Source organism: Bombyx mori, chromosome 20 (assembly GCF_030269925.1).
Source record: "Bombyx mori chromosome 20, ASM3026992v2".
Lineage (NCBI taxonomy): Eukaryota > Metazoa > Arthropoda > Insecta > Lepidoptera > Bombycidae > Bombyx > Bombyx mori.
The window spans coordinates 10,594,732-10,617,248 of record NC_085126.1 but is presented as its reverse complement, the minus strand read 5'-3'; the positions used below and the strand labels follow the sequence as shown (position 1 = coordinate 10,617,248).

The 22,517-nt window shown below is 38.8% G+C and overlaps 1 protein-coding gene and 1 long non-coding RNA gene across 3 annotated transcripts in view; one reads left to right on the top strand and one right to left on the bottom strand.

Annotated features, from left to right (window-relative positions):
- LOC101742098 (phospholipase A1) overlaps positions 1-22,517 on the bottom strand; it is a 44,790-nt gene that overhangs the window by 10,498 nt on the left and 11,775 nt on the right. For both annotated transcript variants that reach the window (XR_009975859.1, XM_004926145.5), the window contains exons 2-4: positions 17,172-17,296; positions 7,527-7,679; positions 1,716-1,869 (exon numbers count right to left, since the gene is read on the bottom strand). Coding sequence is in view for 1 of the 2 variants with exons in the window: in XM_004926145.5 (XP_004926202.1) it covers positions 1,716-1,869; positions 7,527-7,679; positions 17,172-17,292 (428 nt within the window). In the remaining variant the exon portion in view is untranslated. The remainder of the gene's footprint in view (positions 1-1,715; positions 1,870-7,526; positions 7,680-17,171; positions 17,297-22,517) is intronic.
- LOC134200796 (uncharacterized) lies at positions 20,739-22,045 on the top strand. Its single transcript, XR_009975863.1, has 2 exons — positions 20,739-20,955; positions 21,154-22,045. It is a non-coding gene; the product is annotated as an uncharacterized LOC134200796 (long non-coding RNA).

The following is a 22,517-nucleotide window of genomic DNA, read 5'->3' as shown; positions in this document are numbered from 1 at the left end:
ACCTTTACCTTAGTTGGACTACTTGTGTTCATTAATTATGTTAACATTTTTTGGAAACATAATGTGTTTCTTTAATTGGCTCATGTTTGGGAAAATAACATACTCTGTACCCTGTGTCTAGTTAAATGCTGTTGAAACATTGTTGATTAAATAAATAAATGAGCAAGTTTTAACTCGAGAATTTCATAGTGAATCTGAGATAGAACCCATAGAAGAAATAATAAAAAAATCCTTACTCATTGTTCAACCACGTTCCGTAAACACGCTTCTTAGGCAAACCAAACACATTTAAACAAACATTTTAATTGATCATTTCGCAGACAAACGTTATAAAACTGCTGTCGGTGCCTTATACACTGAGTGTAAAATAAGTATCTCTAAATGGCTCAGATCTAAAAACTATGACGAAACAGAGGCTATTTTAAATACATCTATGTATTTGACGCACACACGCATGCGTACAATTTATTGTCAAACTTTTGTTCTTGACGTCTGTTGTCAAATTGAGAATAGATTAAATATTGTTTGTCTTTGTTAATATTTTTTATAGTCTTGGCGAAATTTGTGATTATAGAAGTATAAAATACAATCATAATAGTGTAAAAACTTACAATTCCAATTATAGTAATAATAATAGTCGAATTTCGACTACTGCGGGATCTCTAGTTAAAGTAAAACACACAAATAAACGCGCGCGCACACACACACACATTTTTTTTTTTATTGCTTAGATGGGTGGACGAGCTCACAGCCCACCTGATGTTAAGTGGTTACTCGAGCCCATAGACATCTACAACGTAAATGCGCCACCCACCTTGAGATATAAGTTCTAAGGTCTCAGTATTAGTTACAACGGCTGACCCGTCCTTCAAACCGAAACGCATTACTGCTTCACGGCAGAAATAGTCCGGACGGTAGTACCTACCCGTGCGGACTCACAAGAGGTTCTACCACTATTAAAAAATAATACTATGCTATAATACCTAATACTGTAATACCTAATACTACAATACCTAATACTATAATACCTAATACTATAATACCTAATACTATAATACCTAATACTATAATACCTAATATAATAGGATTTAATGAGAGAATTTTATGTAAAAATACAGAGAATACATATTGTAAGAATAAAGATGCTAGAAGGTTGAGAGACTGATGTATTTTACAGACTATTTGCTCTAGAATACAACCAGCAATTACTATAATGGCTTTAACTCATTACACGCTAACATTCCTTCGCAAAATTGATTCGTGAACATCAGATAATTAACAAATTACGTTTTCCTAATCTAGATTCTATGGTATCCAATTCTGCGTGTGTGGTCAATAGAAAAATTAAGTGGTATATACAGATGTGTTCCGGAAGAATTTCCAGTTTCACCAGGACAGGTGGGTGAGGACGGGCTCAGCCAGGAGGAGGGGAATTGCTAACAGCTGCCCGAACGCCTCCGGAAAATACCTAACATCTCAAGGGCAGCTGCTTCGCGAATCTATATACCTATATATAAAAATGAATTGCTGTTCGTTAGTCTCGCTAAAACACGAGAACGGCTGGACCGATTTGGCTAATTTTGGTCTTGAATTGTCCAAATCAGATCCAATCCAAAATCCAATCAATTGTCTTGAATGAATTTTTGTGTATGCATTCACAGGACAACGTCTGTCGGGTCCGCTAATTAAATTATAAAAAAAATGTAACTACTTACTTCGGGTATATGTATGTCAATAAATGTACTGTTTCCGTTATGAAGACGTTGTAGCCACGCTTCGCGTAGGCGGTGCCTATAGCCTGCGAATGTGGGAAAATGGAACTGTCCAGGAAGCCCACGGCGTACAGCATCGTCTTCTTCGATCTGAAATCTATAGCGAAAACGTTACAGGGTGTTCTAAAACGATATTTTGTTTTTAAGCTATTGCATAGATTTTATCGCGGGCCTTGAGCGGGGCAACCGAATCATGAAATTCCGTAACAAAAAAAACTTTACACCCCTCACTCCGCCTACCATGTAGCTCGCGTTCAATACATTCACACGTTGCGCTTGTGTAGTGTTTATAATAAGTGTGAATAAGCGCGCGGCATGACTGCATGCGCATCATGAAAAGTCTGCCCATCTCTCTCTCGCGCGGCCTAGCTTATGAGTGTGAAGGGGACAGTTAAGGTTTTGCTTTTATTAATGTTTAATATAGTGTGGTTTTGTTTTATTATTGTTTTAATATTAAATTATCATTGTCTAATTATAATTGCATAAGTTGATAAAAAATGCTACGCAATAGTTTTACCGCGGCAGTTCCCGAGTGCCACACGTTTTTTTTTTGTTCAAGTTCTAATGCTGTTCTTTTTTCCTACCTAAGCTGATCGTCTAGAGAGACCGTAGAGTGAAGTCGTCGTGGCCTAAGGGATAAGACGTCCGGTGCATTCGTGTTGAGCGATGCGCCGGTGTTCGAATCCCGCAGGCGGGTACCAATTTTTCTAATGAAATACGTACTCAACAAATGTTCACGATTGACTTCCACGGTGAAGGAATAACATCGTGTAATAAAAAACAAACCCGCACAATATAATTTGCGTAATTACTGGTGGTAGGACCTCTTGTGAGTCCGCACGGGTAGGCACCACCACCCCGCCTATTTCTGCCGTGAAACAGTAATGCGTTTCGGTATGAAGGGTGGGGCAGCCGTTGTAACTATACTTAAGACCTTAGAACTTATATCTCAAGGTGGGTGGTGCATTTACATCGTAGATGTCTATGGGCTCCAGTAACCAATTAACACCAGGTGAGCTGTGAGCTCGTCCACCCATTTAAGCTATAAAAAATAAATAAAAATATATCAGCGTCACCAGGCTAGTAGGTGAGCTCACGGGGCTCAAACCTGACGTTGTTGCTAACACAAACCCTAGCAAGAGCCGAGTTTCGCAGAACCACCTACCACCGGATCGGAAACGCGACCCACTGAGAAGATCCGGTGAGAAACTCAGTGGGTTGTGTCTGTGGTTAATTTACTCGCCGAGCCCTTCGTCGCAAGCGACGGGTTCGACGAGAACGATGACCGGGCTAATGCTGCCTTGCGTCTTGAGACGTGAGATCGGTGTCTTAGCAGTGATGTAATACTGAAACTGCCTTCACCCAGGGCAGAACAGAACGCTTTCAAACAGATATACTAGGTAGGATGTATCAATAACGAGTGACGCTGAGAGATCCTAAATGCTCGCAGACAGACAGACAGACAGACACACATAGACACACAGACACACAGACACACACACACACACACACACACACGCACACGCACACACACACACACGCACACACACACACACGCTCACACGCACACACGCACACACGCACACACGCACACACGCACACACGCACACACGCACACACGCACACACGCACACGCACACGCACACGCACACGCACACACACACACACAGTATATACGACAGACACAATAAAGTGATTGCAATGGTGCACATCTAGTTTATCACAAACTTGCATTCTCATGTAAATGAAGTATTATTATTTTTACTCGGAAAATATCCTAACGAGTTATTTTAATTATAAGGAATTAGACGCGACATGATAATGATATTAATGTTTGTTGTCTTTCTGAGAATTCAATTTATATTGAACTTGGAAGTTTAAGTGTACGATTTCGCAATACAAATGGGCCGAATGGCGGTACCTACCCTTGCGGGCTCATATCCGCCATACCACCACTAGAAGCCTACAAGCGCAGTACAACATTTAGGTTGGGTTGTCGACGCCAAGTTCACAACAAAGTATCGTCAAAGTGTTGTCTCAAACACAATAGTACATTGTTTTCCCGTCATGACTTACGCGAGTGTGGTGTTCGCTCACGCGGCCCGCACACACATAGACACCCTCCAATCTTTACAATCCCGCTTTTGCAGGTTAGCCGTCGGAGCTCCGTGGTTCGTGAGGAACGTTGACCTACACGACGACCTGGGCCTCGAATCTATCCAGAAATACATGAAGTCAGCGTCGGAACGGTACTTCGATAAGGCTATGCGTCATGATAATCGCCTTATCGTTGCCGCCGCTGACTACTCCCCGAATCCTGATCACGCAGGAGCCAGTCACCGTCGACGCCCTAGACACGTCCTTACGGATCCATCAGATCCAATAACCTTTGCATTAGACGCCTTCAGCTCTAACACTAGGAGCAGACTTAGGGACCTCGGTAACCGTACTCGTCGAACTCGACAAAGAGTTCGCCGTGCAACCTAACCCATGAATCAGCTCGCTGAGTTTCTCGCCGGATCTTCTCAGCGGGTCGCGATTCCGATCCGGTAGTAGATTCATTCGCGAAGCAGCTACTCTTGAGTTGTTAGGTCTCCTTCGGAGGCGCTCGGGTAGAGCTGTTAGCAAATCCCACCCCTCCTGGCTGAGCCTTTGCTCGCCCACGTGTCCTGGTGAAACTGGAAAGGCCTCCGGGCCACCAGTAATGTTTCAACCATAAAAAAAAAAAACATACTATTTTTTCTCCTACCAGGCCGAAAGTTCGATATTCATAAAAACAACACGACACTCATAAAAAAAACAATTTAACTGTTTTTTAATTTTTAAATAAACTACTACTAATTGAATAAGAACTGTCTGATGAACTCATCTTTGTTTAATACTTCGCTATTAAATTTTATTGCCTTTTGTTTATTTCACTTTTACACTAAACACAATGTTGCAAATTACCCGAGCACAACAATGGCGGAGAATTTTAGGTGCGTGAGAGCAGACGTACTAACGCGCATGCGCACTTGTCAGTACCCAGGGAGGAAAAGTTAGACTTTCTTCCCTGTACAGCGGGACGAAAACCGAACTTTCGGCGTAGGTAAACGGCTTAAAGTCGTCGCGGCCTAAAGGATAAGACGTCCGGTGCATTCGTGTTGAGCGATGCACCGGTGTTCGAATCCCAGGCGGGTACCAATTGTCTAATGAATTACGTACTCAACAAGTGTTCTCGATTGACTTCCGCGGTGAAGGAATAACATCGTGTAATAAAAATCAAACCCGCAAATTTTAATTTGCGTAATTACTGGTGGTAGGACCTCCTGTGAGTCCACGCGGGTAGGTACCACCGCCCCGCCTATTTCTGCCGTGAAGCAGTAATGCGTTTCGGTTTAAAGAGTGGGGCAGCCACCCACCTTGAGATATAAGTTCTAAGGTCTCAGTATAGTTACAACGGCTGCCCCACCCTTCAAACCGAAACGCATTACTGCTTCACGGCAGAAATAGGCGGGGTGGTGGTACCTACCCACGCGGACTCACAAGAGGTCCTGCCACCAGTAGTTTTCATAACACTCTCTTTGATTTGCCGGAAGGCTACTCATTAATGTTTGTATGAGAAATGAATGCAATACAAAATAACATTCCTATCCTTTTAAACGATGTCATCAATAAATAAATAAAACAAGTGTACTTTAGACCACACGACTGAAGTAAAACATCTTTAGTTCCATCTTCAAGTATGTTTATATATGTCTATATGTATCGTATATACATGTATATACATTTATCATCATTCATCATTATCCTGCCCTTCTCCCAGTCACCTGGGGTCGCCGCAACATTTTTTCTCCTTCCATACTCTTCTATCTTATCTTATACCATTTCTTCGCTCACTCCCCTCTTACCCATATCGTCTTTCACACAATCTATCCATTTCTTCTTAGGTCTACCTCTTCCTCTATATCCTTCCACATTCATAGTTAACACTCTCTTACCAACCTCATTTTCATTTCGTCTCATCACATGTCCATACTATCCCAAACGCGCACTCCTCAGCTTCATATATGTATCTAATATATAAAATTCTCGTGTCACAGTTTTCGTTGCCATACTCCTCCGAAACGGCTAGACCGATTTTGATGAAATTTTTTGTGCTTATCCGGTATCTATGAGAATCGGCCAACATCTATTTTTCATCCCCCTAAATGTTAGGGGTAGTCCACCCCTAAATTTTTATTTTTATTTTTTAGACAAAATTTTTAATTTCTATTTTTTTATGATACAACATACAAAAATACATACAACCCTAAATTTTCACCCCTCTACGATCAACCCTTATTTTTTATTTGCTAATTAAAAACTAATTTTTTTTGCGAGAATTTTGTTTTTATTTTGTCATGACGTAGAATAAAAAAATTCATATTACTCTGAAATTTTCACCCCTCTACGATCAACCCCTATTTTTTATTTGTTAATTATAAACTTTAATTTTTTGGCAAGATTTTTCATTTTTATTTTGTAATGAATTAAAATAAAAAATCTGATGTTACTCTCAATTTTTCATCCCTCAATGATCAACCCCTATTTTTTATTTGTTAATTATAAACTTTAATTTTTTTGGCAAGTTTTTTATTTTGTTTTGTGATGACTTAAAATAAAATACATCATATTACTCTCAATTTTCACTCTTATACGATCAACCCCTATTTTTCCATCCCGATTAATATTTTTTTTATTCTATGCATAGATCCGCAATAAGGTTGCAAGATGGCAATCAAATATTATAATTGTAGTACGATAAATTTTTATTCAGAGTTTATAATTTCAAGTCCCTTTAATTATGATTTTTTTTAAATTGAATTTGATCTCCCGCCCTCGCCGGTCGACTACTGATCAACTATCAATCGATCAGCTATCCCCGCCAGGTGTCACCACTCATCCAGCAAACATCACGTAGTAGGGATGAGGACGAAGCCGGTCTCCTGTCTTACTTACTCACTATACATCATAGATTATACACTTAATATATTTGAGAGCTATACAATACTATACATTTTTCAGCCATGTTTTTTTGGTTTTATTTGTGTATCAATAGTATGTTCAGTAGGTCTGAGAATCGGCTACTATATATTTTTCATACCCCTAAGTGAAAAGGGTTGTCCACCCCAAACATTAATTATTTTTTTTAATTTTTTGGATATTTTTTTTTGTTTATAATAAGGTATTATGTGGTTAAATGAGATTTTTTTTTCTACAGTAGAATTTCCCTAGATATCTTATTTAAGGCAACACAACGTTTGCCGGGTCAGCTAGTTGTATATATATTTATATTTTAATTTAATTATCTATACTTTTTTCTATTATAAATCTGAAGAGTATGTTGGTTTGAATGCGCTAATATCAGGAACTACTGGTCCGATTTTAAAAATTCTTTCAGTGTTAGATAGCCCATTTATTGACGACGGCTATAGGCTACACAACATTACGTTAAGACCAATCAATACAAGTGGAGCACCAATAAAGAACGTTTCAAAATATCTTCACTTTCTACGTAAATGAAGTGGGGGGTAAAATTTAGCGTTATGCCAAGAAAAAATCCACGCGGACGGAGTCGCGGGCAAAAGCTAGTAATTAATATTTATATCTCCCTCTCAACTTCCGTTCGTCTCGCCCGATCACATTTCACGTAACGCTCTCGTCACGCATTCACCAGCTTACTCCCCAAGTCAAGCGTGCGTTAAGAATTTTTACGTCAAAGACAGAACTCACCGTAACTTTTATCTTTGGCCACGATCTTGTGTGCAGTCCCGATCGGCACCAGCTGTCTGCTGATCAGTCCGTTTGGAAGGATTTTGTGCAGGGTGATTTTCAAGTTCGGCAGCATCCGAGCGCTGATTGTGGCGTTCTTCTGAACTCCTGGACCTGGACGGATAAAATAAGACTTGTTGGTTCATTGAGTGGATGGGAAAAGGCCTCTGGTGCGGAGCCCTCTTGCGGGTACGCTCTTGATTCCACATTTCACAACGCCCTCCACACAAAAACAGATGGAGAAAATTTCGTGCGAGAGAAAATGATAGAGAAGGTCGGTCACCACCCTCAGCATTGAGGAATACGAAGCAAAGAGGAGCATTCATTCATTCCCTCGTTGGAAGTTCCAGAATTATCTCAGCACTTGCTATTATTTTGAACAGGTATCAATATCTCTGACATCAGCATGCGTTCCGACTTGAAAGATTTTTTTTATCGCCTTTGTGGGCAGACGAGCATACGGCCCACCTGATGGTAAGTGATCACCGTCGCTCATAGACGTCAGCAATGCCAGGGGCAGAGCCAAGCCGCTGCCTTCCATACCATGTAGAGACAAATGAGAAATCGATGTCTCGAGGTAGCGCCTGGCATGTCCATAGGCTCCGGTAGCCACTTAATGTAAACAATTAAGGTGGGTCGTGAAGTCGTTCACGAAACTTAAAAAGGGAGGTCAAAATTAGGGTCGCAAACCCAAATGTGTTAAACACTTGGATTTGTTATCACTTTTTTTTTCTACCTAAGCTGATAGCCTTGAGAGGCTATATCAGCGTCGCTTTAACTAGTAGGTGAACTCACGGGGCTCAAACCTGATGACGTTGCTAGCACAAACCCTAGCAGGAGCCGTGCTTCGCAGAATCTACCACCAGATCGGAAACGCGACCCACTGAGAAGATCCGGCGAGAAACTCAGTGGGCTAGTTATCACAATTTTACGTATATCATATTTTTCAAACCCTCAAACCCAAGATCCCGTGGTTCACGGAGGACTAAGATACGATCTGTCAAGTTCGAATTATAATAAAATATATTTTTAGATTCCTTCTAGATTAATTGTAATATAATGTATGATTACTTCTAATTCATGATCGAATGCTATTAAGATGAGCGTCTGTGTTTTTTTTAGTATTTAGTGGTAATGTTATCATAATATTTTTGATATTTATATATTTATAAATATATTGTATTTTCAATCGATAAGTACACCGCGGCTGTCTGAAAGAGATCGCTCTTGTCGATAAGCCTGAAAAATAATTAGTCACGTTGAAGTTATAATTATTAAAATTACAATTAATGTATAAAATAATTATAAGTTTATTAATATTTTATTTTTTTGAAGCTTCCTTTATTATATTTTGCTTAATATTATTAACATGGAATAGTGAATAGTTATAAAAACATATGATACATTCAAAAGAACAACCTAATTAGTAGTAATTGTATTAATTATATATTATATTCTCAAGACATTTCTAGGTACCGGTGGTAGGACGAATTGTAAGTCCGCACGGGTAGGTACCACTACCCTGCTTATTTCTACCGTGAAGCAGTAATGCGTTTCGGCTTGAAGGGTGGGGCAGACAGCCGTTGTACTGTAAAAACTGAGACCTTAGAACTTATGTCTCGTGGTAAGTGACGGCATTTACGTCAGAGACGTCTATGGGCTCCGGTAACCACTTAACACTAGGTTGGCCGTGAGCTTGTCCACCCACCTAAGCAATAAAAAAGTTACATTTTGTTCTCTGACTCGCGCATCCATGCCTCTATGGCGGTGACGCCACTAATTCATAAGTGCAAATTTTGTTATTCCACTGCCCCAAAACACCCTAACATCAGATTTGATAAGTCTCTAGCTGATAAATAACAAAAAGGAATTTGAAATTTTACATTCAATTTAATTTATACAAAAAAAAGGGTGCGTGTACTTATGTACGCGCGTAAGAAGTTATACTTTATTTTTATTAAATTTATTTCTTTTTTTTTTAAATATTAAATAATTAATAATAAATATTTAACGTTAATAATTTAATAATATTTATTAAATAATAATTTTGTCATTTATATTACTAAAAAATGAATGCTAATAACACTTTTTTTTACGAGTGTACATGCGCGAAAGTTCACCTGCGGCTATATTCAGACTCGCCAAGTTACGTCGGTCGTATTGTAATGAGCGATTTAGTGGGCAACTTCATTCTGTTAATTTTGTGTCATGGTGCGCGCGCGTCGGAAAATTTCACTCTCATCAATTTTTCATAACGCGCATAAAGAAGTATAACTTCAAAAATAGTAAACCCGATATCAAACTGTAAAAGTAGGTTTTAATGCACAAAATAATACAAAAAAAAATCAACTGAGAAAAAATAAACTATTGATTGAATCGAGGGGTGAAGAAAGGCTATTCATTCGGTTTATGCGCTATTTTTGCATTACAGCAGAGCCATTTAAAGGTTAAAATTTAGAAAAAATATCATAACAAAAACCTATATTATATATATTTGAAAGGTGTGTAAACTTAAATGAAGCTGTTTTTTTATTGCTCGGTGGATGGACGAGCTCACAGCCCACATGATGTTAAGTGGTTACTGGAGCCCATAGACATCTACAACGTAAATGCGCCATCCATCTTGAGATATAAGTTCTGAGGTCTCAAGTATAGTTACAACGGCTGCCCCACCCTTCAACCCGAAACGCATTACTGCTTCACGGCAGAAATAGGCAGGGCGGTGGTACCTACCCGCGCGGACTCACAAGAGATTCGCATTTCTATTGAACGTACCATTTGACGTGTTTTCGTTTTTGGCGGGATTTTCGTGTCTACCACAGACTATATCACCTTTTACTCTGAACATAGCATTCGACTATAGGTATTTAGTTGTTACATAAACCAGAGCACTGTGTCGCGTATATAAATAAGAAGCCTTAGAAATTATAAAATAATTTGCCCTTACGAAGCGCGTTGTTGACATTGACACAGTATACACATTGCGCAGAGAAATAGTTCTTGTCTTGCGTAGTACAAAGTCGAATCTACATTTTTCACGAATAGCATATGAACGGATTCGACCTCTAGACTAGAACATCTATTTTAAATCATAAAGTAAAAAAAAAACTCGAAGGAGCGTAACAAAAAGTTGATTTGAAAATAAAATTACATGGAGACTTTTAAGACAAGTTAATTTATTAATTTGGATATTGCTTTTTGAAATTGTTTTACGCTCAACGAACAAACTGTTAAGTGAAAAAATATAGCCTGGTGTTAAGTGGTTACTGTAGCCCATAGACATCCACAACGTAAATGCGCCACCCACCTTGAGATATAAGTTCTAAGGTCTCAAGTATAGTTACAACGGCTGCCCCACCCTTCAAACCGAAACGCATTACTGCTTCACGGCAGAAATAGGTGGTACCTACCCGCGCGGACTCACAAGAGGTCCTACCACCAGGACCTCTACCTGCCGTAGAGTAGTGAAAGCAATCCACAGACTTCACAAGACGAATGCTGACGAAGGGCTCCCTTAACTCATCAATATCGGAGTTAAGGTATCCCATCAACTTCCACGTACCCTGCGTGACCCATATGTAGGGACAGCTCTTATGAGGTTCGACACCTGTTCAAAAAAAAACCCACAATATTCCTTGTGCCTTGCCATGGGGGCAAATACGGCAATTTGTTTATGACCCACGTCACTATGATCTAGTTGCGACATAGGGGGTTTGCTTATTATGGGAACCACGGGTTCAATAGTAATGTTTATTGCAACTAAATGGATCGGGAAATGAAATTATGTATTTAAAGGATAAGTAAAGTGTGATTAAATTCTATATATATATATAAAAATGAATTGCTGTTCGTTAGTCTCGCTAAATCTCGAGAACGGCTCGACCGATTTGGCTAATTTCGGTCTTGAATTATTTGTCGAAGTCCAGAGAAGGTTTAAAATGTAGATAAATATGAAAACGCTCGGAATCAAATAAAGTTTAGGTCTTTTAGTTTAGGTCTTTTTTTTTCTTAATATTACCCACCGAACTAAAATACATCTGGTCCGCACCCTTGTCTTCTCCATAGCTCTATATATTGCAGAGACGTGGACACTCAAAGCCGCAGATAGGCAGAGAATCGACGCTTTTGAGATGTAGTGCTGGCGACGTATGCTACGAATACCATGGACGGCCCGCCGCACCAACATGTCTATTCTCAGGCAGTTAAAAATAGAAAAGATTCAACGTCTATCCACAATCTGCCTACAAAGAATATTGCGGTATTTTGGTCACGTTGCACGTAGGGATACCAGCAATTTGGAACGCCTTGTGGTGACCGGTAAAATAGAGGGAAAAAGGCCTAGGGGTAGAGGTCCCAAACGATGGTCGGACCAAATAGCGGAGGAACTGGAGATACCTATCAGCGACGCACTCCACCGGGCTGCAGGGCGGGATCGATGGAGACAGTTGGTTGACGAAATCGGACGGAGTCACGATCCTCAGCAGTGAGGAACCGATCGAAGAGAGAGAGAGGTATTTTACTTATCGATTGAGGAACTAAGAAGTCTGGCGGGTCAGCTAGTAAATAAATAAATACGTAGATTATTTAGATAATAGACCCATTATAATTCGGTACAGAAATACAAAACTCAAGGTGGGTGGTGCATTTACGTCGTAAATGTCTATGGGCTCCAGTAACCACTTAACACCAGGTGAGCTGTGAGCTCGTTTACCCATCTGAGCAATAAAAAAATTAAAAAATTGACGAAGTTGGAATGTCGACGAACCTTAACTTTGTCTTTCAATTAAAAATTTAAGGTTGAAAAGAGAATGTACTGTTTTGAAGTGAGCGAAAACAAAAATCATTTGTAAAATGAAATCTCTAAATTAATACGTGAAGCAAAAACTTTGTATCCCTTTTTACGAAAATTGCGCGGACGGAGGAGTATGAAAGTTTCCACACTTATAAAGAATATAGAGAAGAAGTGCACAATGCTACTATTTTTTTAGAATAATGCATAAAAGATACATTAAATCAATAAAGAAAACATTACACACACTACATACCATGTATTTGACGCACACACGCATGCATACTATTTATTGTCAAACTTTTGTTCTTGACGTATGCGGTCAAATTGAGAATAGATTAAATATTGTTTGTCTTTATTAATATTTTTTTATAGTGTAGCCTTGGCGAAATTTGTGATTATCTATATATATAAAAGAAAGTCGTGTTAGTTACACTATTTATAACTCAAGAACGGCTGAACTGATTTGGCTGAAAATTTGGTGGAGAGGTAGCTTAGGATCAGGAGAAGGACTTTTTTTTTTTTTTTGGTCAGGAGGAAATCGCCGGACTTCCGCCCTTTTCTGGGGATACTGGGCGGGGTATGTCAGAGTCGAACTGACTAAAACCTCCTGTCGCTCAACAACCAACGTCCAAACCTCGCATGAGACAGAACTCATGACAAGGCAAAGGGGGGAAAGTGAAGCGTTTAGTGCGGAACACATCTCTCCCATCACCCTCCCCCTCGGGACGCCGGACTGGCGGTCGTCGGCGCCACGACCACCAGCCCTCTCGGTCGGCAGACTGTCCGAAGCCCGCCTAGATGGCGCCGGTTAGAGTGGGTTACCCTACGGAATACCCCGCTGGGCCAGAACCAGCGTGGGTCGAGGATAGCCGGCCTTCCATCACCCGGATGCTCTTGCGTAAAACGCGTGCAGAGCAGCTTGCACGACGTCTTCTTAGGCCCCCCTCGCCGGTCCCCAGACCGACATGTGAGGGGGACCCGAAACACTTAGAGGGCCAGGGCTTGGGCGAGATCCGCCTCTCTGGCCCCCGCTCGACGGCGGCGGGATTGTGCGTCTCTCACGCGCCCCGCCGCCTCCTTCTGCGAGATGGTGCACTCGCAGAAGTCGAGCATCGCCTTCCACGACTCGTCGTCGCCGAGCATCGATGCCACAACACTCGGCAACGACAAGTCGGTTCCTAAGGAGAAGGACATAGGGTACTTTTTATCACGTTTCTGTGGGATGTGACATAAAATGTGTTATAACAAAACGCAGCAGATATGGAATAACAAAACGCAACTGACAGCTAAACGTAATGTAGTTTATGGTTAATTATAGTAGAATTTTGAAGTTGACCGGTTGATTTGTTTATTTCGAGTTTCGATTAGCTTATTGTGCCGAGATAGGTAATCATTAAGAAAGCCATTCCGCGACCAACACGATCAAATCTTTCCCGACGAAGCCGTAATGCAACTAGGATTCGAAGCTTTGCGAGTGAAAGGACTGAAGAAGAACAAGAAAATATTATAATAATAACTAAAATACATGGCCAATAAAGAATCATTAAAATACTTGCTTTTTTAATTTACATTAATTATATCCAAATAAAAAATTGACATTGATCAAAAGTCTGCTCATTTATTGCCTCTAAGGCGGAACAAAGTTCGCCGGGTTCGCTAGTAGAAGTATAAAATACAATCATAATAGTGTACAAACTTACAATTCCAATTAATTATAGTCGAATTTCGACTACTGCGGGACCTCTAGTATGTATTAATACGCATATAATAATATGTGGCATTGAAATTGTTTCCGAATTAATTCGTTTATTATTTATAGAAGTGATGGTTTTGAATGCAACGTCTGCCAATAAGGAAATCTATGATTTTAATTGAATTTTTAGTTTTTTTGCAAATACTAATAATTTATGTAGCTCCGAAGCATCCGTAATAAAACGAAATTGATGTGTTTATAATACGCTTTTAATAGCTTCATACGTATGTTAGTATGTAACGGAATCTTTGAACATGATTTTGACTCCCTTAAAAACGTCGGATTAAATCGAAATTTGGCATATTTATTAAGAACCGATGACAATTCAATATTTTAAACAGTTTGATCCGTTATCCTTACTAGGATAATCAGGATTAGCGTTTTTTTGTTTTCCTGAGACCCGGAATGTCTGCGTCAGGACCAAGAAGGGAAACTACCAGGCGCGCCGATCATCTATTTCTCGGATAAGCTACCGACTGATTCAGATGAATTTTTTGTAAAATTAAAAAAAAAAACATTATAAAATTGAAATTTAAGTAAACAATTAAAAGTAAATAATAGTTTTAAAAAAAACTTTTATAGAAAATCCAATAAAAAAATTGAAAATAAATTTTAATAAATCTGAATTAAAAACCGTGTAAGAAAAAATGATTTGATTGTAAAAAAAAGCGTGGGGTGCATGATATCAATCAATATGTAGTTATAAATATTCTATGAACAGATACGAGTAGAAGGGTTATTTTGATAATATCCTGAAAAGCTGCCCACGCTTTTTTTACAATTCATTAATTTGCCTAGAAGGGCAATCAAAAAATCTCAATTTTACAGTACAACGGCTGCCCCACCCTCCAAACCGAAACGCATTGCAGCTTCACGGCAGAAATAGGCAGGGTGGGGCACCAACCCACCCTTGCGAGCTGACAAGACGTCCTACCACCAGTAAGGGCGACTTATCGTGAAAGCCGCGACGAGTTCAAACAGCAACAGATCAGTTTTAATGTTCGACATTTACAAAGAGTGTGTAGTGTATTTGTAGTCGTCGTGGCCTAACGGATAAGACTTCCGGTGCATTCGTGTTGAAGCGATGCACCGGTGTTCGAATCCCGCAGGCGGGTACCAGTTTTTCTAATGAAATACGTACTCAATAAATGTTCACGATTGACTTCCACGGTGAAGGAATAACATCGTGTAATAAAAATGAAACCCGCAAAATTATAATTTTCGTAATTACTGTTGGTAGGACCTCTTGTGAGTCCGCGCGGGTGGGTACCACCAACCTGCCTATTTCTGCCGTGAAGCAGTAATGCGTTTCGGTTTGAAGGGCGGGGCAGCCGTTGTAACTATACTTGAGACCTTAGAACCTGTATCTCAAGGTGGGTGGCGCATTTACGTTGTGGATGTCTATGTGCTCCAGTAACCACTTAACACCAGGTGGGCTGTGAGCTCGTCCACTCATCTAAGCAATAAAAAAAAACGCGAGACCGTTATCTTGGATGGCGATACAGATTGTTGTTTGAACACCAGGTACGCACACGGAAGGTTGAGGTTCCCTCGTAATCTGTGACTCAACAAATATTTGACGATCACTCGACAACGCGCGTGGAGTGGAAACTTAAGTATGTGTGTTTAATTAAATTTAATAGAAAAAAAAGGATTAAAAAAAAAATATATATAAAAATATCAAACGATTGATTGTCTTTTTTTTTATTAACAAACACGTAATTTGCGTAATTTTTTGGATGCAAGACGTCTTGTGAGTCCGCACGGGTAGGTACCACCACCCTGCCTATTTCTGCCTTGAATCAGTAATTCGTTTCGGTTTGAACAGTGAAACAGCCATTGTAACTATACTTGAGACCTTAGAACTTATATCTCAATGTGGGTGGCGCATTTACGTTGTAGATTGTGTGTGCGTCAAATACATGGTATGTAGTGTGTGTAATGTTTTCTTTACTGATTTAATGTATCTTTTATGCATTATTTAAAAAAAATATTAGCATTGTGCACTTCTTCTCTATATTCTTTATAAGTGTGGAAAATTTCATACTCCTCCGTCCGCGCAATTTTCGTAAAAAGGGATACAAAGTTTTTGCTTCACCTATTAACATATAGATAACGATCTCTTCCACACAAGTTTTTTTTTTTGTTGCTTAGATGGGTGGACGAGCTCACAGCCCACCTGGTGTTAAGTGGTTACTGGAGCCCATAGACATCTACAACGTAAATGCGCCACCCACCTTGAGATATAAGTTGTAAGGTCTCAGTATAGTTACAACGGCTGCGCCACCCTTCAAACCGAAACGCATTACTGCTTCACGGCAGAAATAGGCAGGGCGGTGGTACCTACCCGCGCGGACTCACAACAGGTCCTACCACCAGTAAAAAAGTGTTTTCGTATAGGGAAATTCTAAAAAAGATAGTACGACAAGTTGTATATTATGTTGCTTTATACAGAACTAGCGACCCGCCCTCGCTTCGCTTCGGAAACATTAAAACACACATGAAACCAAAAAAATAAAATAAAAAAAAATGAAAAAAAAATTGCCTATGTTCATCAGGGACAATGTCGGCTTCTAATGGAAAAAGAATTTTTCAAATCGGTCCAGTAGTTTCGGAGCCTATTCGAAACAAACAAACAAACAAATCTTTCCTCTTTATAATATTAGTATAGATGATCATAAGATCTATAATATACAATGTTTATTATAATAATAAGAAGCACATAATATGTGTACAGTTTATAAATATTCATGATGCTTTGTAGATGATTCGCTTTGTACGCGTTTATATATTTATTTGACTATGTGTTAAGTGTATTTACTTTATAATATATATGCCCCATATTAATTTTATCAGCAGAGTCAGAAGACGTTGAATCTGATGATAGAGCGTCCAGTGATCCCCTACGAATCGGTACCACCGTCACGCCTGTTTCTACCGCGACGCAATCATGTAATCCGATTTCAAGGGTCCGATGACCTTCATTGATGGTTTACCACCACCACCACCAGCTTTCGGTCGGCCCAGCTAAACCCAGTTGAAATAACAAAAGAATACATACATTCAGGTAGCAAGCCAGCTGGATATCCTATATCTGCTTTAGGAACATATGAAATTCCCGTCGCTATGTTGATGGAAGCTACCACCAGCACTGTCATCAGGGTTGGTGTGATCCTCGACATTTTCCTGAAAAAGAGAATTCGGAATTATCCCACTGCAGTTGAAAGAGCGGTTGTAAGCTTTGGACAAGTCGCCCGTAGTGTTCCGTAGGGCTTAAAAAACTTTATTTATTTATTTTATTTTATTTATTTATTTATGTACACACAAAAAATAAGACATAGTACAGAGTAATAGGAAAATTATGTACAAAGGTGCTGCTTATTTCTTTAAGAAATCTCTTCCGGCAGACCTGCGAGAGGATTATGAGAATAATAATTAAAAGTCTTGAGTGTGTGTAGAACAGCTAAAATGACAAATACAACATGAGAATTATAGTAATGCACATACACATAGCAAATATTGTTTTTTTTTATTGCTTACATGGGTGGACGAGCTCACAGCCCACCTGGTGTTAAGTGGTTACTGGAGCCCATAGACATCCACAACGTAAATGCGCCACCCACCTTGAGATACAAGTTCTAAGGTCTCAAGTATAGTTACAACGGCTGCCCCACCCTTCAAACCGAAACGCATTACTGCTTCACGGCAGAAATAGGCAGGGTGGTGGTACTTACCCGTGCGGACTCAAGAGGTCCTACCACCAGTAATTACGCAAATTATAATTTTGCGGGTTTCATTTTTATTACACGATGTTATTCCTTCACCGTGGAAATCAATCGTGAACATTTGTTAAGTATGTATTTCATTAGAAAAATTGGTACCCGCCTGCGGGATTCGAACACCGGTGCATCGCTTCAACACGAATGCACCGGACGTCTTATCCGTTAGGCCACGACGACTACAAACTTAAACTTGAATACAAAATATTATAAGTAACACAGTATACACGAAGAGTATAGAACAATGAAGTATAGAACAACTTTATCGGTATGGTCCAGAAAATACCACGCAATATGTCTCCCATGTGCTGCGTAGATCAAATATAACCCCTCGGAGTTTTTTATTTTATTGCCTCTGAACCAGACGAGCGTACCGACCACCTGATGATGAGTGGGTACCGTCGCCCATGGACATCAGCAATGCCAGGGGCTGAGCCAAGCCACTGTCTACCGTTAAAAATTCAACGTTAAGATCGGTCATAATAAAGCAATCGGTTTTTATAAAATAATGTTAATGTATGTTTATAAGTTTACATAATTAAACATGAATATATTTGTGCATTTTTTCTCTAAATGTTCCAACACTATTCATATTTTATGATTGTTACTTTCGACGAAGAGTTCGACCTGCAAGCATTTACGTTGTAGATGTCTATGGGCTCCAGTAACCACTTAACACCAGGTGGAGTGTGAGCTCGTTCACCCACCTAAGCAATAAAAAAAATTTAAAAAAAACAAACCTGTTCATCACACGAATTTTGCCCGAAGCCAAAATCGAACTCACGACCCTCTGCACTAACTACCACTGAGTCAGTCGTCACCGAGAGACAAATAAATAGTATAGATAGATAAATACCTAATTGGTCAAAAATTAATCATAATTTCTCCGGATATTTTTCACTATAGCAATGTACAATCTTAACAAGGATATGAACAGGCCTGCTGAGGCAGATAGAGCCTGCGACCCGTGCCCTACCTTCAAACTCTAAATACAAAATAATACCACAACGTTCACGGCTGCTGGAATACCTACATTAAGCGAGTCATTACCGCGAATAATAGAACATCATTATTAGTACGAATAACATTAGATATAATCTAAAATTACATTGAATAATAATTAGGAACAGAAAAACGTACCTAATTCATTGCTGATATCCACGAAAAAAAGTAATGTATGCGAAAAGTTGAATTTTTTTTTTTTTTTATTGCTTAGATGGTTGGACGAGCTCACAGCCCACCTGGTGTTAAGTGGTTACTGGAGCCCATAGACATCCACAACGTAAATGCGCCACCCACCTTGAGATATAAGTTCTAAGGTCTCACGTATAGTTATAACGGCTGCCCCACCCTTCAAACCGAAACGCATTACTGCTTCACGGTAGAAATAGGCAGGGTGGTGGTACCTACCCGCGCGGACTCACAAGAGGTCCTACCACCAGTAAAAAATTTTAAAATTGTTTCAAATTATATATGTTACCGGCAATCTGTATAATACGGTATTCTATACAATGCCTAGGCGATGTACAGAATACCTAAATCGTTAAGGTAATATATGAAATATTATGAATATTATTTTACCTAAGTAATGTATACAATTCCTAGGTATTAGTGATTGGTAATATCCCTTGGTATCCCTACTTACTAGGGGCGCTGTTCCAACTGTATACAAATTTGATTTAACTTTTACGCTATCGAGTACGTTAAAAAACTCGCACTAAGCACACTGATGGTGAGCGGTTACCGTTGCCAATGAATTTCAGCAATGCCAGGGACACAGCCGACCTGCCGCCTACCGTTAAGTACTCTCCACAAGCCTTGTTTGTAGAAGGACATGTCATAGCGCTTGGGAAATACCGTTTGTCGGAGTACAAAGCCCATTTCTAATGCTTTCCGTAAGATTCAATAATTAAACACACGGTCTGAGCTGGTAAGGGTAACGCCATCTATCGCCGAATAGCCGAAACGAATGTCAATGGAACTAGTAACGGCGAGAACGCTCGATAAGTACAACGCCATCTATTATCAAATGGCGGAAACGCATATCGAAAATACTCGACTTGTGAGGAATGTTCTCGATAATTCTAGGGATGTCGTATCAACTATAAAAGCGTCGCAGTAATGAGGGAGTTAGTAATCGGATCTACTGGAAGCGAAACAGCGAACGGATTACCTGAAGCGAAGCAGAAGAAGTGAATTGAGAATTTTAAAGTGTTCGTTAAGTGTTTTCAGTGTCCTAAGTGTTAATACAGTTTTAATTTGTACTTAGGTAGATTTTTTATTTATTCCAAACCCCTGCACGTAACAATACTTTTCATACGACGTTGACTATTGGTCATCATCACCTTGTTTTGTACTTAAAATATAAAAGCTACCACTTTACTGGTAGTAGGACCTCTTGTGAGTCCGCGCGGGTAGGTACCACCACCCTGCCTATTTCTGCCGTGAAGCAGTAATGCGTTTCGGTTTGAAGGGTGGGGCAGCCGTTATAACTATACTGAGATCTTAGAACTTATATCTCAAGGTGGGTGGCGCATTTACGTTGTAGATGTCTATGGGCTCCAGTAACCACTTAACACCAGGTGGGCTGTGAGCTCGTCCATTCATCTAAGCAATAAAAAAAACATAAGCCGGACATTATATTCTGTCGAAGTTATCTCATAGTTTTAGTGTTTCCCGACCACAAGAATATAAATAGATGTTTTTTAACTATTTTTACTATTTTTTTATTACCTGGCTAGGTAATAAACTCAAATAATTGTTCAAGGGACAGCATTAGCAGACGAGTTATTTAGAACTAATAGCTATCTCAAATATTGAGTGTCTATGCATAGCTATGTAACCTTTGAGCGCGACCGTCTTCGATCAATAATACTACTAGATTCGCGATTAGCGCTTCAAAAGCGGCCCGAAAAATAAGACCACAAATAAATTTGTGGTCTTATTTCAAATTAGTATGGTCCAATCATAGCCAACACTAAGACGTCAAAACGCTGCAATGCGCGTTCAAAAACTGAGTAAAAAACCACCGTAACACCAAGGTTTTGGAAGGAATATCTTTTTTTGGTAAATTTATATTATTAAGTGTTTTTCATAAAATAATAAACACAATTATATTGTAAATAAAACACAATTTACGAATATTGTAATTGTTTGGCCAATGTTTGCAACAAGGCACCAACTATTGTAACAAACATCACCTATTCTTGGACAGGGAATGCATAGAGTAGTTTTGTTATTTTATAATGTTATTTTTGTTTGTAGATTTCCTAGTAGCCCCTTGTCGCTGTGCACAATGGATATATATTGTCGCGAAAGAAAGAGGAGAAGAAATATAGAACTCTTATAAAAATTCTAGAATTGTTCAATGGTGGTGGCAAATCAATGCAAAAAAGTATTAAAAAAACTTTATATGTATGTGTAAATATTTTAAGCGTATATGCTGAAAAGGATTTGTTTTCTGGGGGAAACGAACACAGCCATAAAATAAGCCTAAATTAAACTGATTATAGAAAAATTCATTGATATAAGATTACATTATATTTGTAAAAAAGAAACCGCTCATATAAAAATGACTTCTAAAAGACAGCTTTATAACAAACTGAATCTGTTTAAAGTTAATTAAACCTACATTATTGTTTTAATTACTTCTGTATAAAGAATACGTGGAAAACATGTTTCGTGTTTCCTTTCATATTTTTTTTACTTTATTCAATTTTATTTTTTATCACCTATTTGTTGTAATAGCGGCAATGTAAAATATTATCTACTACTTTTTTGAATCGGTCAAAAATAGTTGCGACCATACAAAACAAACCTAAAACAAATATGTATATTCTGCAACTCTATGTCTTTCAATACTTACTGTGTTCTGAGCATTGAAATGTAATACCAAGAACTACATCTAGTTCCACAATACAATAAGCACGAAATTTTAAACAAATATTTTTAACCTTATAAATTAGGCTTTAAGTATCATTTTAGAATAAATATTTTTGTACTGATGACTTTTTATGTTCAAGTGACATTTTAAATTTATTCCATAATATTCTTTTTCTGACGAAAGGACCTAAATACATATATTTTGCAATGGTAATTAAACTTTATGTTTAAGTATTAAGGTTTATAATAAACTGAAGTCGTTAACATTATTAAACTTTTTTCTAAGAAATGAAGATGTTTTCGTGTCTGCAAACGTGGCCACGGGAGCGTCTTATTTTTGTTCCTGATCCGTAATCTAGTACTATTATTGATCGAAGGCGACCGTCGATAGATAGATTGTCTATTAATGTGTATAAAGTGCAGTGCGTCGGAATACTGATTACTACGTAGTTTGATTACAGGTATTAGTTATCGACTTGTACGGACATATCTTAATGCGTGCATGTAGTATATAATTATAACGTTTTTTAGTAAGCTAATAAAAATTTATAAATAACGTTATAAAATTATGTTGCTGCGAATTTAACCTTGATTTTTGTATTTTTTTAATTTTTTTTTTTATAAGTAATTTTTTTAAGCTTCCTTTAGTAATTTCTGCAATATATTTTGTGAATATAAGCTCCGGTAATTAACAGGTCCGGTAAAATTTAAATTAAAGAGCGGACGTTTAACGTGGTATGGACATG